Source organism: Nyctereutes procyonoides, unplaced genomic scaffold, assembly GCF_905146905.1.
Source record: "Nyctereutes procyonoides isolate TBG_1078 unplaced genomic scaffold, NYPRO_anot_genome, whole genome shotgun sequence".
Lineage (NCBI taxonomy): Eukaryota > Metazoa > Chordata > Mammalia > Carnivora > Canidae > Nyctereutes > Nyctereutes procyonoides.
In genome coordinates, this window is record NW_026575125.1 from 28,095,687 (window position 1) to 28,116,565 (window position 20,879).

The window sequence follows — 20,879 nt, forward strand, 5'->3', positions numbered from 1 at the left end:
TGATTTCCTAACTTCTTTTGCCTATTGATTAAGGTACTCTATATTCCATTATGTTAATTCTTACAATTTGCTATTTTAAATAGAACATAATCTAATTTAACTATTTTTTTATAATCAACATAAAGTTCTGTGTAGAGTCTGTTTTCGGTTTGATTGATTGATTGATTCATGAGAGACACAGAGAGAGGCAGAGACATAGGCAGAGGGCTCCCTGTGAGGAGCCAGATGCAGACTCAATCCCAGGATCCCGGGATCACTACTTGAGCCAAAGGCAGAGGCTCAACCACTGAGCCACCCAGGTGCCCTGTTTTTGGTTTCTATATCTCTTAAACTTGTGGTTAATATTCTGTATATATTTCATATATTTACTTTCCCTCCTACTTCTCCTGATTAAATTTATGAGATTAGACTATTTTATTATTTTATTACAAGAACTAGCTCTGAAATTTATATAGTGTTTCTTCTTTCTAACATTTATTTATTCATTTACCTTTTATTTTCTAGTTTCCTTACAGTGTTTTCTCTTTTTGTAATATTTATGGTTGAAATCTTGAATTAATTTATCCTTTTTTTTAATGAAAATAAAAACGAATACACAAATTGAGCCTCTGAGTAAAACTTAAGCCATTTCTCATGGAATGCTTTTACCTACACAAAAGTGTGTTTGTACACTTGATTCTTTATACAAAACATTTTAAGTTAATCAAATTCAATTTTTTAAAGTATTATTAATTTCTAGTATTATATTATCACTATCAGAGTATGCACCTTAAAAGTTTTTCTTTTTATGTATGTAATGATACTTTCACTGCATCCTAATATATTATCTATATTCATACATGGGGCAGGAATATTTTTTAATATATGTGTCTTCTCCGGGGATCCCTGGGTAGCTCAGCGGTTTAGCGCCTGCCTTTGGCCCAGGGCGCAATCCTGGAGTCCCAGGATCAAGTCCCATGTCGGGCTCCCAGCATGGAGCCTGCTTCTCCCTCTGCCTGTGTCTCTGCCTCTCTCTCTCTCTCTCTCTCTCTCTCTCTCTCTCTATCATGAATAAATAAATAAAATCTTTAAAAATATATATATATATATTTGTCTTCTCCTATGCCTTTGGTAAGTTTGTGCAGCAGAACAGAAATTAGAAATGACTCTTAGTTCCTTTTCAGGCTCCAATGTTCCCCAGAAGCATGGGAAGGGATGTGTTATCAGCTGGTTCCAAAATTAGCCAGAAACCATCTCCACTCCCTGTCAGTAAATAGAGGTGGTATGCTTTCAGAAGGGAATGGCTTCCTGGTACATTCAGCAAAGTTGGACCCTAGCCAACACTAGGGCTCTCCGTAGAGACATTCTCAAGTCCCCATTTAACCAGAAAATAGAGGTAGTTGGAATGCTGGTTATTCTCTGTCCTTCCTCCCCACTTCTTCACCCCTTCTGTGTATTAGATGACTCATCTAGTATAAGATGATTTTATCATCTAGGATCTCTCATCTTCTGGCTTTTGGTTGAGTTTAAGCAATGAGTGGCATTGGCAGGATATTGGAGGATTGGCTAGAGAGACCAAGGTATGGATTTTCTCCCAACTCACCCAGCAGGCCAAGATTTGAGAATAACTTCATATTTTAGATACGTGTGGTCACAGTTGCTGGCTAGTGGCCCCTCTCACAAGGTCAGAGCTTGCACAGGTTTCAGGTAACAGCTCTCTCCCTTTCATCTCTTCAGGTTTAGGAATAAAGGCTATTAACGCGTGCTAGTTCCAGCATGCTTCACCATTCATTGTTAGTTCCTTTAATTCTCCTTATTTTTCTGTATCTTTTCCCTTCATTACAGTCTCTTCAGCTTTGTCTTTGCAGGCTTTCTGTTTCATACCAGAACTGTTAATGAGACACATGGATTCAGCAGAAGACAAGGGCTTTGGTGGTGAATGTATCAGTGGATACTTCAGTGGACTAAAGATGAAAGGCTTTTCCCCGCCTATGAAAGGCACCACATAGGTTTACTGATCTCTGGCCATTCCTAAGGACAGGGAAGAGCATTCTGAATAATGTCAAAGAATTTTCCAAATGCCTGTCTGAGAGCTCAGATTTGGATTTAGTGAGTTTAAATTATAAACTATTGTTTTTCCTGCAAATCCAACTTAATGGGGCAGAAGATTTATACATAATTATCACATTTTATAGACTCATCCATGCTTTGGAGTATCAATGGGAAAAATTGCTATTAAATCTATGGTTTATGCTATCCCTATGATTATGATTATGATTATTTGATGCTAAATGTGTTCTAATCTGACAGTGGCGAATTAATAAAAATATATTTCCGACCCTGTGGTCTGGTCCACTCCCATCATCCACACAGAACCTGCTCCCTGAGCCGCCTGGCAGAGGAACCCATCCAGAATCCCTGTAGGACAGAAAACCTCAACATGGAAAATTCTGCAATGAAAATGAAGGAATGCCTGAGAACAAGGAAAAAGGGAAAACAAGGAACAGCCACAGGGTGTGGGAAAACCAGAAGTAGCTTGTACTCTGGAAAACAAGGACAAGTTAGAAATCAAGGGAAAGACAAATCACAAGGGAAAGGCAGAAAAATCAGGAAATAATAAAGGACATGAAAAAGCCAGAAGAATGCAGGAAAGCCACAGAGCAAGGAAAAGTCAGAAGAAGAAAGCCCAAAGGGTGAGGGAAAGCAAAAAGAAAGAAAGCCAGCCAGTGAACCAAAGGCTGCAGCCAAGTACCCAGCTGGGGATGGTGTACCCAGAAAGACCCGAAGAAAAACCACTAAGTGGCTGGCTCAGTGCTTCAAGAAATGTGAGGCCATAACCAATACCCATGTGAGGAGTGAGGCGATAGTAAGAGAATTCGATAAGATGGCCAGGGTGGAGGATGATGTGGAGAAGACCAGACAGAAATCGAGGGTGGTAATATGGGTGCAAAGAGGTTTACAAGATCCCTTCCACTCAAAGAGCCCAAGAGAACTGGTGGGGGGTGGCTGCAGGGCCCCACAAAGGGGCTTTGAAGGCATTCCTTTTGTGTAGTGCCCCTGGGATGTATTTGCCAGGCCCTGTGCTTTAACCTTATGCTAATTATTTGCTTAGCTGTCACTCTTGTTATCAGTAGTCCTTTGGCCCAACTAGAGTACTCCATCAGTAGGGGATTTTCACTCAGGTGCATTGCAAAGATGTTATAATTCTTGGGGGGTGAGGGGAAACAGCTTATAATATCAAAAAATGTATTTCCATTAAATTTTCTTTGTGGTTTTAGTAGTATTTCTATTATGCAGTAAGTTGTATTATGTTTTATTTTATTTTTTTTGAAGATATATTTATTATGGAGAGAGAAAGCAGGGGAGAGGAGCAGATGGAGAGGAAGAGTCTTAAGCAAACTCCTATTGAGTGCAGAGCCCAACAAGGGGCGTGATCTCACCTGAGTCCAGGACCTGGGCCAAAACCAAGAGTCAGATGCTTAACTGACTGTGCCACCCAGGCACCCCTGCATTATACATATTATATGTATAGAATATATATTATATATATTAAAGATTTTATTTACTTATTCATGAGAGACATGGAGAGTGGCAGAGACATAGGCAGAAGGAGAAGCAGGCTCCATGCAGGGAGCCCCATGTGGGGGCTCAATCCCGGAACCCTGGATCAGGTCCTGAGCCAAAGGCAGACGCTCAACCACTAAGCCACCCAGGCATCCCCTTGCATTATATTTTAATTACTTATTATAACTTCCCTGAATAAAAATGGTAGTGTTTTTAAATACTTGTAAGTTTTTCATTGTTATTATTTATCATCTTTTTCTCTAATTTTAAAAGAACGTGTTTTATTAGCAGTTCAATTTATGGTACATTTTTATATTTAGTCATTGTCATCTTCCTCAGAACCAAACTCAAAGCCTAAAAATGTCTTCCCATGTTTCCCCGCCCCCCCCCACCCCCCACACACACCCTGCTACCTCTCTGACCTCCTGCTCTGTGTTTTCTCCACCTTCAGTCCAGCTCACCTATTGAGTCCTATTTGCAATTTTTTTTCTCTCAAGGTCTTTTTATCCCTCTGTCCAGACCATTTTCCCATAGATAATCCCATGTCTCATTCCTCACTTCCTTCCAGGCTTTAGCCATATCACAACTTAACTGAGAGGTCTTTTCACACCTCTTATTCTTATATCTCTTATTCATTTACTTAGCTATCACTACATTCTAAATGTTTAATGTTCCCTGGTATGTGACTGCAAACTATGACATAAAGGGTTGCATTTGTTCTGATCACTGACTATAGTGTTCCTACCACCTAGAATACAACCTAACACACAAGAGGCACTCAATAAATAATGGGCTGAATGTAAATATACTAACAGTATTGTTTAATGTACGATTACTCAAAATCTCCAATCAATGCCTTCTATAGTTGATTCTAATTCGAGAATCTATGATTTCTAAAAGGAAATTTGAAATAGGTTAATCTACTATTTTATTTAATATGCTATTTTGTGTATATTTTGCCCCGGGCTCATTTATTCATCTAATATAGCATACATAAGCCCATCTTTAGGGAAAACAATCCTTGAATCTTCTTGAACATTCTCTTGAACATTCTCTTGAAGATTCTCTTTGATTTAATTGTGTTTACTCTTTATGGTACTAACCAGAGACTATTAAACATGTTCCTTGGAATCTTTTCCATTTCTTTTGTACTTTCTTCTATTACAAAATAATGGAGAAGTATAAAATGATAATAAATTTACCTTTAAACATTTATATTCTGTGTCTTTTAGCCTGGGGCTAATTCAAATAAAGGTTATTTCACTCTGGTTTTCGGTTTCCACTTGAAAATGTTTTACTTGAGATTCTGTTCTTTCATACAGAGACCTCAATTTTATGCTAGTCCATATTAAGGCCCTTGCTCAGATGGGAGCATTGTGGAAATCTGCTCTTTAAGGGCTCCTTCTCACAATGAAGCCCTCATTTCAGGGTCTTTGCCTGCTGAAACAATGGGAGGTTCTCAAGGTTTTCATTTTCAGAAAGAAATATGACCATCCGAGAAAAGGTCTATAAAATGCATTAATCATATTCTAATTTTGTATATTCACTTATCACATTTCATTAAGCAATTTCATGAAAAAAATACAGGGTGTATTGTCAGATTGATAAATAGGCCATTGTTTGGCATTTGGGAGGTTGTAAGGTTAGTTTTACTTTACTTGTATAGGTTCCTCTTTTTTTAGACTTTTTTAAAAATATGAATTGAAATATAACATTGATACAGGAAAGTGTACTTGAGCATAGACCTTGAAAATTTTTCTCAGAGCAAATGCACCTGTGCCAACAAGCACCAGGTCAAAATACACCATATTTCCAACACCTCAGAAGATTCACTCGTGCATTTTCCTGCTTCACTTCTTCTAAAACATAGCCACTCTTTTGACTTTTAAACAGATGGAACAATTTTGCCTGTTTTTAAAATTTAATTAAAAGAAATTGGGGATCCCTGGGTGGCTCATTGGTTCAGCTCCTGCCTTCCGCCCAGGGCGTGATCCTGGAGACCTGGGATCGAGTCCCACGTGGGTTTCCCTGCATGGAGCCTGCTTCTCCCTCTGCCTGTGTCTCTGCCCCTTTCTCTCTCTCTCTCTCTCTTTCTCTGTCTATGTCTATCATGGATAAATAAATAAAATCTTAAAAAAAGAAAAAAGAAATCATAGTAGGTATACTTTTGCATCTCACTTCTTTTGCTTAAATCTCTTTCAGGAGATTGATCCATCCCATGTCATATATGTAACTATCATTTGTTTATTTTCATTGCTTTATAATATGCTATCATGTGAATATACTATAGTCATTTCCAGTTTGGGCTACTACAGATTAAACTGCTATGAACATTCTCTCTGTGTCTCTGTGTCTCTCTACAAACACACACACACAGGCACACACACACACACACACAATTTACATCTCAGAACAAAACTGTTGGGATATAAAAATTATGCAGTTTTGCATTATATACTAAATGTGATGGTTTCAACAGTTATCTGAATTATATTTTCCCCCAGTTAGGAGTTCAGATTATTCCAAATTCTCACCCTCAGCATTATTAGCCCTTCTAATTTCAGCAATTTTAATCAATTTATATTGGTATCTCATTGCAGTTTTAATTTGAATTTCCCTAATTACTGCTGAGGTTGAACACTTTTTAAATACTATTCTTCAATTTTTGAACATCCTCTTTTGTGAAGTTCCTGTTCAAATTCTCTACCCATTTTTTCTATTGGGTTCTTTTGCTCATTCTGCAAAACCTAAAACTAAAAAAAAACAATAGAGGAAAATCATAGGAGAAACCTGGAATGCTCAATAGTATAAAGGTATCCATTCTTCCCAAATTGATCTATAGATTTAACTGTTGATCACATTCCAAACAGAATACATATGGTAATTAAAAAGATGATGGTAAAATAAATAGAGAAATACAATGAGTCAGTATAACCAAGAAAATACTGAACAAGAAAATAGTGGAGGAACCTAGTTCACCAGATACCAGGATGTATTATAAAATTGCAGTAATCCACATGGTGTGGTATTTGTGCATGTATAGACAAAGAGAAAGATGGAAGTGAAAAAAAGTCCAAAAACAGAATACATTTGTATCAAGAAATTTTTATGACACACCTAGTATTAGAGAGCAATGATGAGTAACATTCTTTTTAATATGTGGTGTTGTGACAATTAGATTCCAAATGAAAAAAAAAGAACCTGAATCTTAACCCATTCCTCATGCCAAATTCAATAACCAATTCCAGGTGACATATGGATCCAAATTCAAAAGGTAGAACAAAGAAGTCTATATAGATGACAACAAAATATAATATCATAATGGTTTTGGGCAGGCAAATATTTCTTAAATAGGACACAAAACTATAAAGTGAACATTTATAAAAATGAACTGCATCAGAATGAAGAATTATGCTTTATCAAGAGATACCACTAACTGAATAAAAATGTAATCCAGAGGTTGAAAATATGTTTGCAATGCATAAAACAAAAGATTCATATCCAGAACATAGTAACAACTCATAATTTTGATGAAGTTCAGGTTAATTTTTCTATTTCTGAATCATGCCTTTGGTTTCAGATCTAAGAACTATTTAGTTGTCCCAAAGACACAGAGATTTTCTTTTCTCTGTTTTATTGCCAGAATTTCTTCTGGTCTTATATTGAAAACTGTGAAATTAATAATTATAACATATACAGAAACCCAAAAATTCATAATCAGTAACCAGAATATGGGGAAAAAACCCTCTTATCAAACAAATCTAAGGCTACATTATTAACCTACTATTTTAGAGGAGATCCAAACAACTTATTGTTTACCATGATGTTTTCTTGGTGGGAGGAGATCAACTACATCAAACGGGCTAAATCTAATAATTCTTTGAATTTTCTCCTGTCTTCCTTGTTTTCGTATTTTGTAATGGAATATGGGGAACTGAAAAAGACCTTCTTCACATAAATTTTAATATCTCTAAAAAATATCTTAATTTATGTGATACTGATTTTTCAAAACAAAAGAATCTATCAGATTAATTGAGGCAAACATTTTATTGACGGTCTTATTCTGTTATTTGAAATTCTGCCCGAAAATTTGAAAATATCCAGTTAATCACTTCAGAAAATAATAAAAAAGTATAATGTTTCTATAGAGCAATTTTCATAGATTAAATATGACAATAACCCTAAATTCATAAAATCAACCAAATGCTGCCCAGACTTCATTCTCATTTCCCATGTGATGCCTTCTCTGTACCAGATGAGCTGCACAACATTTGGGGACATACACGTCATGACTAGTCTATCACTGATGATGGTTATTGTAACAGTATGCAAGCAATTTATTTGAATTTATCCTTGAAAGAGAGATGTAAATATAATTAGGATGCTACTAAGTGCCTGGTAAATGTATTGCTCGATTAGAAAGATCTAGGAAGTTGGTAAGAAAGGAGGGCTGCCTCTAATATCATGGCAGAGGGGAGGGATCCAAAGACACTCTAAGGAGACCAGACTCCTTTCATCTACATACTTTTTCAGGTATAACTATTGACTTTCTAAAACCATACATATATTTTTTTTCATCTAAATCAAACCTAGCAATAGAAAACAAATTTGCAGTTGAAATAGCAATTTTTCTGTGTAACTCTCATACTTGGATGTGGTGCCTAAAAGAATGTCACCGTAATTCAAACAAACTTTATCATCATCATATTTGAATGCACTTTATACATAAAAAATAATATTCAGCCTAATAAAAGCCACTTGTTGCACAGAACACTGCTCTAAGAAACTAAGATTCACCACAGGACTTAATATGTCCTCCAAATATAACTGTATCAAATAAAATCTGAAAACAACACAGAGTGCCCTATCAGGTCTGGATCATGCCCTTCCCTGCCCTCTGTGACTGCATTCATTAACTTCCTGAATCATATTAGCCACCAGCAGATGCACATGAACCAGAAAACACACTCTTAAAAATCACTACTTTGATTTACAAGAGAACCTGAGAAGCTTTCCCTGCTTTCGGGGCCAAAGCCCACACTCAGACATTAAACATGCTGTTTCATGGTATCCAGACTTTGTCCAGGTCTCCACTTACATTATTTTTCTGCAAGACGCGCAGTGCCTTGTTGACATTGTTCAGGGCATGAACTCTTGTGGATCCTTTTTCTTTTGGCTGAAAGCAAAATGAAACAATGTTTACTGCCCGGCAGAGAGGGACAATCTACAAGAAATGAAACAATTTATACATTTCACTTCTAAGTTTGAATATTTTAAATGAACATGGGCTGGGAGGCATTAATATAATACACTTAAGTGCTTTGGGTTAATTGCCCTTGTCATAGGACTTTCTTAGCATGAATCAACCACTCCTCAAGAAAAATGATAGCATTTTTTTCTTCCAAAAGAAGCTATTTTGGTTACCATCTCTTCATTCCACAGGCCAGTTGGGGATTACTGCATGACCAGGAAAGAGAAAGAACATTACATAAGGACCTGTTAGTAAGGTAGATAAGTGAGGTCATTTCCACACACTTAAGGAAAGTAAAAAAGAGACTTGAGCCTAGAAAAATTATATAATGCCAAATAGGATTAAGGGAAACTATTTCTGTCAATGTTACCTTAATTGCCTTCATCACTGAAGCTCAAAATCGCAATCATCTTTGGTTCTCCAACCCTCACTCTCAATCCCCAAAATCCCACCTCATCCTATAATTTCTAAACTGACATTTGCATAGTGCCATACAATACGTGGATTAACTCATTTATCCAGTTGTGGAGTTTTAGAAATTCTACCATCATGATGTCTGCCATATTGACTTCTAAAAAGAGATCTACATCTCAAGAAATTTTTTGATGCACAATAAAGTACAGGTGGTCCCTGATATGATAGTTTGAGTTAGGATTTTTCAACTTTAAAATGGTGCAAAAGTGATATGTATTCCGCAAAAATCGTCCTTCACATTTTGAATTTGGATCTTTTCTTGGGCTAGCAATATCCAGTATTATACTCTGGTGACACTGGGCAGGGGCAGTTAGCCACAGCTACAAGCCAGCCATGTGATCATGAGGGTAAATGACCAATACGCTTACAATCATTCTGTTTTTTTGCTTTCAGTACAATATTCAATACATTATATGAGATAGTCAACACATTGTTATAATATAGGCTTCATGTGAGATGATTCTGCCCAACTGTAGGCTAATAGAAGCATTCTAAGCTCATTTAAGGTAGGCTAGGCTAAACTAGGAAGTTCAGTAGATTAGATGTATTAAATGCATTTTCAACTTACAATAGTGTTAATGTGTAATGGATTTATAGGGATGTAACCCCATGTTAAGTCAAGGAAGATCTGTATGATTAACTGTAGGCACAATGTTGTACAGCAGACCTTTGGGAACTTATTCGTCTTGCATAACCGAAACTTTATACCTGTTGACCAGCAACTCCCCATTTTCCATATTTCAAGCTAAGTGTTCTTGTCACAACAAAAAATGAAATTAAACTTAAAAGATCATTATGAATAAAAGCCTTATAAAAAGATATTCAATAACAAAGATACCAAACATTACAAGGGAATAATATCTATTAATTAGCATAAATTATATGACTGAAAAATTTCACCTTCTAGTTCTGTTTAGGATAGAATATGCCAAAATAAAAATAATATTGCAAGATTGTTTTGTTCAGGAATAGGTACTGTATTGCTAGTTAAAGCATTAATTATTAAATTATTGAATTTTTCTAGATCTAGTACAGCTATACTGGATTAGTTTCCAGTTTCTTAGTAAATTCTCCTAAGGTTAATGCGAACTTTCTTATAAATAAGTCACATACCAGTTTTTGCCCTGTCAGGCCTTCCAAAAGGTCTAGGAGGCGTCTCCCATCCTGTAGGTCACTGAAGAGGTTCTCTATATGCTGCTTCCCAAACTGAAATATGAAATATTACCAATTAAACAAAGCACTCTGCCAGTGATCCATTTCCATGATTATGCCTTTTAAAATTTAAAGCTGTGTTCAAGAATATTTAATGTATCTAACCCTTAATCTGCCAAGGGTGAAGGATGAAAAGGGACCCTCCAAGTAAAAACCAGAAAACAATATATCATCATTAGGTCCAATCTATTTAAATTTGTTTTCTAATAACGCAAGTTGGATATCTGTAGCCAAAGCAATTCAACTTTTTGAATGCTGATTCTAGGAAGGACAGAGAAGTAAACACACAAAGAAACAAAGACCACGTACAATTTGCCCTGGGTAGGTGCTTAAAATTTAACTGTTTTATGTACTTGGCTACATATAATACCTAATCATAGAGGGTCCACCATCCTACACCCATGGAGCATGCTTTCTCTGAATATGCATTTTGGATACCACCTCAAACTGATCGATTGCATGGCTCAGATATTAGAAAGATCTGATTTTAATTGAGTTGAAATATACTCATGATATCTTTGTGTCTATTTTTCTCAGTTCTTTGCTTGGGAATTGTACTGAGGAAGAATAGTAACCACTCCTAGCATCTAGTATTTTTGTAGCAACTACTCATGAGAAACACTTTACTAAATGAGTGGATCTTATAATCTTTGTAATATAGTTGTGGGTTAGCATTCACATACTCATCTTACAGATAAGACAAAGAAGTTGAACATGTGGCCCTTTGTCACAAAACTAGAAAATGGTAAAACCAAAATTTTGTCCCAGAACTGTCTAAGTCCCGGTGGGCTGGTTCTTCCTAGCTTATCATTCTGCTTCCTAGGGCTTTTTCTCTTCCATCTGATTATCTTTCAAATATTTTATTTCTTCTGTCATGCCCCCAAATATTTTCTTTTTCTGGTTGAAAGCCTATAATCCCTTCATATGAAATCATTCACAACTCTTTCATCACCCAGGTTCTCTGGAAAGTCCTAATTTATCAGTGACAGATACTTATTGAGCATCAATAAACCTGAGCCAGGTGGTAGAGCATACACTAGTAAATCACACAGACATACCCCTAGCCCTTGTAGATCTGTGAGTCCAGCAGGAAAACAAATGTTCCCAAAAGGCAATGCCACACAGAAGCAGTAAAAGGGACCCAAGAGCATTACCTTTGGGAGCTCCCATAGTATGGGGACCAGAAAATGCTTTCCCCAAAATGTTCCCCACATTAGTTTTCAGGTGTTTGGGTTAGTCTCATGCATTCCTTGATCACATGCAGATTTTGCATTTCTCCCAGGGCAAGAAAAATAAAGGAAAGCCTTGGTTTCCAGGCAAAGGGCATCCCTGAAGCTTCTAAGATTGAAGACAGGATTTAGGCTCTCCCTACAACCACATAGCCATGTCTGTGACAAGTCCTGTCAATGCCTAGGTTTTTTCACCTAATGAGAAAACAGATTCCTGCAAAAAGGCCACTAGTCCTTTTATGGCCAGCTCTGAAAATCAAGGCACATATAGGCTTTGACAAAGATAATTACAAGTTATTCTTTTGAAATTCTACTCTAATAGTTCCACTTAAAAGTTCCAGGGGAGGGACACCTGGATGGCTCAGTAGCTTAATCATCTGCCTCAGCTCAGGTCATGATCCCAGGGTCCTGAGATTGAGCCCCACATCAGGCTCCCTGCTTAGTGACGAGCCTGCTTCTCCCTCTGCCTCTGCTGCTCCCCCGCTTGTGTTCTCTCTCTTACTCTCTCTCTCTCTCAAATAAATAGATCAAATCTTTAAAAAAATTGCAAGGGAAAAAGAAGACAACACAAAACACGAATATGTAAAAACACCTTTACTACACATAATATACAAGTAAATCTCAAAACAACATGCCATTTTTACGAAACTTTAAGGAAAGCTTTTTACTAATAAGAAGATGAGTGCATGCTTTATAATTCTGTCAAGAATCTCATATATAACATGGAATAGCTTGGCATTTGGGGGGTTGATATTAAGGTTTCACTTTAAAATTGGTTGAAGGTCTACAATACCTTAAAAAGGCTGTTCGGAGATGCAGTGAAACACCGGGACACCTGCACCCCGATGTTTCTAGCAGCCATGTCCACAATAGCCAAACTGTGGAAGGAGCCTCAGTGTCCATCGAAAGATGAATGGATAAAGAAGATGTGGTCTATGTATACAATGGAATATTACTCAGCCATTAGAAACGACAACTACCCACCATTTGCTTCCACGTGGATGCAACTGGAGGGTATTATGCTGAGTGAAGTAAGTCAATCGGAGAAGGACAAACAGTGTATGTTCTCATTCATTTGGGGAATATAAATAATAGTGAAAGGGACTATAAGGGAAGGGAGAAGAAATGTGTGGGAAATATCAGAAAGGGAGACAGAACATAAAGACTCCTAACTCTGGGAAATGAACTAGGGGTGGTGGAAGGGGAGGAGGGCGGAGGGGTGGGGGTGAATGGGTGACGGGCACTGAGGGGGACACTTGACGGGATGAGCACTGGGTGTTATTCTGTATGTTGGTAAATTGAACACCAATAAAAAATTAATTTATTAAAAAATAAAAAAAAAGAAACGACAAATACCCACCATTTGCTTCAACGTGGATGCAACTGGAGGGTATTATGCTGAGTGAAGTAAGTCAATCGGAGAAGGACAAACAGTGTATGTTCTCATTCATTTGGGGAATATAAATAATAGTGAAAGGGAATATAAGGGAAGGGAGAAGAAATGTGTGGGAAATATCAGAAAGGGAGACAGAACATAAAGACTCCTAACTCTGGGAAACGAACTAGGGGTGGTGGAAGGGGAGGAGGGCAGGGGGTGGGGGTGACTGGGTGATGGGCACTGAGGGGGGGCACTTGATGGGGTGAGCACTGGGTGTTATTCTATATGTTGGCAAATTGAACACCAATAAAAAATAAATTAAAAAAAAAAGGCTGTTCGGTTCTGTTCTTTTTGTTGTTTTTGTTTTTGTTTTTTTCAACTAGGAGCAAAATTTTACAGATGCTCTTGAGAAGTGAGTGGCTCCTAAATTTACCGATGAAAAGAATATTACACACTGAAATATGTCAAGTTTTGAAGAAAATAAAATATAGTTAGCTGACAGAGATACTTCTTATCAAAAATACGTATCTGGATGGATGGATAGATAGATAGATAGATAGATAGATAGATAGATAGATGATAGATAGATAACAAAGTCTATCAAACCAAGAAGGATGTGGGTGACAAAATGTTCACTCAAGTAGGAACAGAGAAAGAAGTATTGGGGCACAGAGTAAAGTATGAACCCCAAGGCCATAGTGATCATCTAGCATCCAAGACACAAGGACTATAAAGCTTATGCTTTTGGGTAAGGAGTCTAGACAAAGGTCAACAAGGCAAACAGGCTCTTGCTTTGATCCAAACTCATACACAGGCCAACATATTTTATAATTCTTTCTTTTAAACTGGAATCAAAATGGAGAGGGAATGAAAGACTGTAGGCTAATCAGAGGCCTCCAGGAGTATCTAGTTGGGGCACTTAGAAAGCAACAAGGGAACAGAGAATAAGTTCTGCTCTCCTACCTAACTTTCATAACTCACACAATCAATGATATATTAAAGTATCACAACTGAAATCCAATTTCTATTTGTTATACCACATTCTCTAATAGAGACCCTCCCAGAATGTTCCACCAAAACATCTCTCCTAGCAGAGATTGAATGAATTTACTGCAGGTCTGGCGGTATAAATTAGGCAGTGACTGCAGGTTCAAAATGTCTATGAACACATACGTTTTATTTTTTAATTTTTTAAAATAAATATATCATGTATTATTAGTTTCAGAAATAGCGGTCAGTGATTCATCAGCTTTATATAACACCCAGTGCTCATTCCATCACATGCCCTCTTTAATGTCCATCACCCAGTTATCCCATCCCCCCAATCTCTTCCCCTCTAGCGACCCTCAATTTACACCTATGTTTTATGACACAAATCCAGGGAAATGTTGCTTTTGTCTCTTAATGAATGTTTGTTTTAAAAGTATTTTCAAACATTTATGAGTGAGATTTCCCCTTTTAGGTCTAACTAGAGTGATGTTCAATGAAATGTACAATATTGAGCCTCTAACTTCATGGATGTTCAGGTGCAAAGTCTTATTCTTCCTGTGGTATGAAGACCCCAGTGAAAGCAAAACATTTTATTTCTCTTGGATGGTTTATGTTTCTTTCCTAGATTCAAATTCTCATTCCACAACATCAAGCAAAAGTGGCACATCTTTGAGAGGCAAAAATAGATGACTTTTAAACTCAAGTCTTCTATTCATTAGCTGCACTGTCTCAGGCAAGTGATTTAACTTTTCTGAGGAACAAGGCACCCTAGTAAAATGAAGATTGAAATAATACCACTTCAGAGTTCTCTGAGATTTAAATGAAACAATGTATGTATGCTGACTGATGTGGCAAAAGGTAGGCACTCAATAAATATAGGATGGTTTGTGGTTTTTTTTTTTTTTGTTTTATTCTATTGTTTGACTTCTCATTTTCTGGTCAAATTCTAGATATAAATACGATTATGGTAATTATTAAATCTAATAGAAAGTGCAGAGCTCACATACAATGTGTTCTGGCTTTTTCTCAGCTTGGTATCTGTGTAAGAGTGAAAGTCAAGAAGGAAAGATGTCACTCTATATTCAATTACTAATACTGGTAACTGTGGATGGCACTCAAAGGCTTCAAACCTTTTCTCTTTTTTCTTGTTCCTTGGGCTACTTTTCATTAAATCTTATTTTGTTTGTGGCCCTTTTCATCTCCTACATCTACCATGTCTTTTTGTTGTAAGTGGCATTTATGTCATGAAAACAGTAATATTTCTTTAAAATTCCTATCTTTAATGGCTTTCTTTTCACGTATATGAAAATTATTGTGTGAAACACACAAAACATTAAACCCTCTTTGGGCCATACAACCCTGTGGCTCTCTATCTTCAATCCCTTTCATGACTAATATTTTCTTTAAAAAGTGAATTTTTGATATTACTCAGCAGTTTACTGCATTCACTTACATATTGTCTTCTTCTTTGCTAACTTAAATAACAAGATGAAAGGACCATAAAATGAGATAATGCTTCCTGATCATTGTCTGTATAATATAAAGAAATACAGAAGCACAGACAAGGTTCAAAAGAAAAAAAAAAACAGGTTGATTGGTAAGTGGGAGAAACAAAATGAAAAAAATCAAAGTGAAAAAATTGAAAGGGAAAGAAACACATATATGAAAATATTTAAATAACTCCTGACTTTTCAGAGTTGTATCAATTTTTTTATAAATTAATTTTTATTGGTGTTCAATTTACCAACATACAGAATAACACCCAGTGCTCATCCCGTCAAGTGTACCCCTCAGTGCCCGTCACCCATTCACCCCCACCCCCCGCCCTCCTCCCCCTCCACCACCCCTAGTTCATTTCCCAGAGTTAGGAGTCTTTATGTTCTGTCTCCCTTTCTGATATTTCTCACACATTTCTTCTCCCTTCCCTTATATTCCCTTTCACTATTATTCATATTCCCCAAATGAATGAGAACATACACTGTCCTTCTCCGGTTACTGTGGCCAAGTTCAAAAAGGGTGTTGCCTGAGTTCTCCTCTGGGATTTTGATGGAATCTTGTCTCACATTTAGATCTTTCATCCATTTTGAGTTTATCTTTGTGTATTGTGCAAGAGAGTGGTCCAGTTTCATTCTTCTGCATGTGGATGTCCAATTTTCCCAGCACCATTTATTGAAGAGACTGTCTTTCTTCCAGTGGATCGTCTTTCCTCCTTTATCGTATATTAGTTGACCATAAAGTTCAGGGTCCACTTCTGGGTTCTCTGTTCTGTTCCATTGATCTATATGTCTGTTTTTGTGCCAGTACCACACTGTCTTGATGAACACAGCTTTGTAGTACAACCTGAAATCTGGCATTGTGATGCCCCCAGATATGGTTTTCTTTTTTAAAATTCCCCTGGCTGTTTGGGGTCTTTTCTGATTCCACACAAATCTTAAAATAATTTGTTCTAAGTCTCTGAAGAAAGTCCATGGTATTTTGATAGGGATTGCATTATACGTGTAAATTGCCCTACGGGTACGGGTAGGCAACATTGACATTTTCACAATATTAATTCTGTCAATCCATGAGCATGGAATATTTTTCCATCTCTTTGTGTCTTCCTCAATTTCTTTCAGAAGTGTTCTATAGTTTTTAGGGTATATTTTGAGAACCATTTGAATGGTAAATGGTTCTCCAACCTTTTATTTTCAGGTTGTAGGATAAAAAAGCAGGACCCATCTATTTGCTGTCTACAAGAGACTCATTTTAGACAGAAGGACACCTACAACCTGTATCAATTTTTTAACCCGAAAATACACAGAGATCAATACAATATTCCAATAAGGGAGAAAGAACACAGGAGTTATTTAGCATGGCCTTCTGGCTACAGAAAGGTCAACCTCTGGATGACTCTGTTGCTCAGAAAGTCAAGATACTTCTCTGTAACTACAAATGCTTAAATACTACAAACACCAAAAGCACTGGAAACACCAAAAAGAAGGGTGAAAATATTTCAAAACATATTTTTGCAACCCATTATACTATAAATCAGTATTTTTCATAGATGATTGTTATATTAAGTATGGATTATAAAAAGTATTTCATAAGAACATTTTGTGGAGGTATACTATACATACAAGAAATTACACATATCTTAAGTGTTAGCTCAATTAGTTTTTACAAGCTAAACACATTCATATTATCACCACTTTGAGGGAGAAACAAAAATATAACCAGCATCCTAGGAGCTTCCTCACACCCCTTCTATGTACTGACCCCTTTAATAATGACTGCTATGTTAACTTTTTGTACCATAGATAAATTTTGCATTGAAGGGAGTCTCTTAAAAACAGAAAAATTTGGTTTAGTATTTCATTTTTGGAAAGTAATGATTGAAAGATATCAAGTTGAGGCAGAGGGAAATTGGAAAGAAAAACAAAGTTGCACTGATGAAATTTGTTTCACAAAACACAAGGAGGGTGTAATGCGGTAAATAAAAATATTCCTCTATACCCAGAATGCCTTGGTTCAAATTCCAGTTCTGCCATATTCCAGCCCTGTGATATTGAGTAAGTAACTTGACCTTGTTGTGTCATACCTTTTTCATCTACAAGATGAGGAAACATTATTACCTAACTTGTGGTAATGCTGTGAAGATTTGCTTTATTCATAAGATACACTCAATAAATATTAGCTAAGGGCAGCCTGGGTGGCTCAGAGGTTTAGAGCTGCCTTCAGCCCAGGGTGTGATACTGGAGACCCAGGATCGAGTTCCACATCAGGCTCCCTGCATGGAGCCTACTTCTCCCTCTGCCTGTGTCTCTGCGTCTCTCTCTCTCTCTCTGTGCCTCTCATTAATAAATAAATAAAATCTTTTTTAAAATAATAAATATTAGCTAAAAATAAATAAATAAATATTAGCTATCATGAATTTGTTCCAAAATTCTTAATAATCCATATTTTCCATAATTCTCCTTGTAAATTTTGCCTCAAAGTAACAGAACGATCAACTTCAAAAATTTAGTACGGGGTTTACATGGGCTCATAATTATAAAGTTTCCAACACGTTGCCCGGCACAGGAAATGTTTTAGCAACTTTAATAACATTTCCTATTTCCTTCTCCCTGTTAAATGTTATCACCTGGAGGTGAAGAATAGAACCTTCCTTTAAGGGTCCCAGGGTCCTAGCAAGATTTAGGTAACTTGAGGAGAGTTTAATAAGAGACAATCTACAAAGAGGAAGACAGGGTGTAAAGAAGTCACTAGAACTGGTAGTAGAGAATGGTTATTATCACTCCTAGACTTAGGATGGAAGAGACGGTTACTGGGCCCCGGACAAAGAGAAAACCAAGAGAGTCTCCTGACAGGAGCTTTGGTAGTTGGCTAATGAATGCAGCCATCCTGCAGTTAATAAATACCCTGGTCTTTCTTTCCTCTCCCTGAGACGTCCTCTAACTGGTCCCATTAGCCAAATCCAACTGGAAACCAGAGGGCAAGAAAATCTGCTGATATAATCCACAGAGGTCAGCCTCCTAGGGAAGAAAAAGGCGAAGAGTGGATCGAGAGGGAGAAACCAGAGAGAGACATACAATATCCCAGACAGGGAAACAAACTTTCTCTGGGCCAAGGGGTCGGTGTCAGGGATGCCCATGTCAGAAAATAAATGAAGACCTCAGTGTTTCTCCCCAAGCCTCCTATATTATTTCTATTATTGATAATATCATATCATAGTGAGACATTTCCTCTTCTATAATAGGGTTTTCAAAGTACTGGAAGTTTTTATGGGCTCTAACAGAAGAGAATTAACATATATTATTCATATTCCTTAGCACCTAGTACTTTTAAAGACTTCTATATGCCAGGAAAAACACTAAAATCTGAGCTACACAGATAATCAAGAAAAATCCAAGATATTCCTTGGAGCTAAGAAGTACTCAAGAGCTAATTTTTATAATATAATAGATTTACAATGTCATCAGATATAAAATGCTATTTGGTAGCTGGTCTTTATAAAATACAATCACTAAGACCCAACGTCTATATTATACTATTAAGTACACAAGAGAAGATTCAACCAGATTGCACATTAGAACTTTCTACAGGAGCCACAACAATAGTTAATGGAAATCAAGTCATTATCTGTAAATGGTCTATTAGAAACCCAAAAGTAAAGTGTGCATAGCCAAAAGTTAGCATAGTTTGCTGTCTGATCAGGTCTGTCTTTAACATGCTGTGTAATAAAACTGAATTCTTAAGCTAGGCCTGAGTTTTCTCAATCTGTAAATTAGATAGGTCAGTACTAATTCAATTACCAGGTATTCTGAAACAAAAATTAGTATAATTATTGTAAGTAATTTCTATCTTACATTTCTAGATATAACCTTAATTCACAAATAGTTTTTTTTTTTCAAAATATATGGAAACATTACAAACCATGATTATACCTATTTTATACCATCTTTAATCTTTTTTAATTATTGAAATATAATTGACATACAATGAAATATAATTGACATACAATGATATATTAGTTTCCAGTGTTTAATATACTGATTTGACAATTCTGTACATTACTATACTGCTCACCACAATATGTGTAGTCCATCTGTCACCATACAACATTATTATAATAGTATTGACTATATTCCCCATGTTATACTTTTCATCTCTGTGACTAATTTATTTTATAACTACAAGTTTATACCTCTTAATATCACTCATCTATTTTGTCCATTTCCCCATCCACCTCCTCTCTAGCAACTACCAGTTTGTTCCCTATATTTAAGAGTCTGTTTCAGGTTTTTTTGTTTGTTTTCTTTTTTAGATTTCACATGTAAGTGAAATCATATGATATCTGTCTTACTCTTATTTCACTTAGCATAACACCCTCTAGATTCAGCCATATTGTCACAAATGCCAAGGTTTCATTCTGATACAACCTTTAAATATGCCCTAAAAGTTTAAAATTCTGAGAGTTAAATTCAATTTCTTTATTGAATCACATAGGTATAGGATTAAAGGTTGAGATACCCAGGAATGGAAAGAGAGGTTGGTTATATTCTATCCCAACAGTAGCTTTTGTGACAGAAAAAGCACAGTATAAGGTTTCCAAGAGGAAGCACTTCATCTCAAAGCATCTAAATAACACTCTGAAGCTTTAAAAAGGAAAAAAAAATGCTGTGACACAATGGACATGCTCACTTAGCTCCAGGCAAAATACAGAGGGAGAAAGGACTATTCAGGCTTGTTTGGATCCAGTGGAAGGAGCTCTTTGGCCAAAGGGCATCTGAAGATGCCTTTAATTAAGTGTAAAACTTATTCGTGAAATTAACATTTTTATAATCTCTCTATTATACTGCAATGCAATTGTGTGGACAACTACACAAGATACAACTTCTTCCTAATCATTTCCTGCCACTACCCAATAGGAAGTCAGCCTGGGACAATTCATTCTCTCTTCTTCCATGGCTATGAGGAAGGACTGCCTATAGGCAATGACAAATCAAGGGAACAGGAGACCTACAGAAAGGACAAAAGTCTCTTAGGGCAGAATATTTAAATACGAGCTTCTGTCCCCACTCTACCTCTATTTCCTTCAAATAGTTTGAATCATATGAAACTTTTAATTCTGTAGTCAATATACTTGAAATTGAGAATTTATTTTTCTTTTAAGGATTTTATTTATTTATTCATGAGGGACACAGAGAGAGAGGCAGAGACACAGGCAGAGGGAGAAGCAGGCTTCCTATGGGGAGCCTGATGTGGGACTTGATCCCAGGACTCTGGGATCATGCCCTGAGCCAAAGGTAGATGTTCAACCACT

General features: G+C 36.6%; 1 protein-coding gene across 6 annotated transcripts in view; it reads right to left on the reverse strand.

Annotated features, from left to right (window-relative positions):
- DMD (dystrophin) overlaps positions 1-20,879 on the reverse strand; it is a 2,039,779-nt gene that overhangs the window by 1,663,135 nt on the left and 355,765 nt on the right. For all 6 annotated transcript variants that reach the window (XM_055339022.1, XM_055339018.1, XM_055339021.1 and 3 more), the window contains exons 3-4: positions 10,382-10,474; positions 8,642-8,719 (exon numbers count right to left, since the gene is read on the reverse strand). In XM_055339022.1, the coding sequence (XP_055194997.1) occupies positions 8,642-8,719; positions 10,382-10,474 (171 nt within the window). The remainder of the gene's footprint in view (positions 1-8,641; positions 8,720-10,381; positions 10,475-20,879) is intronic.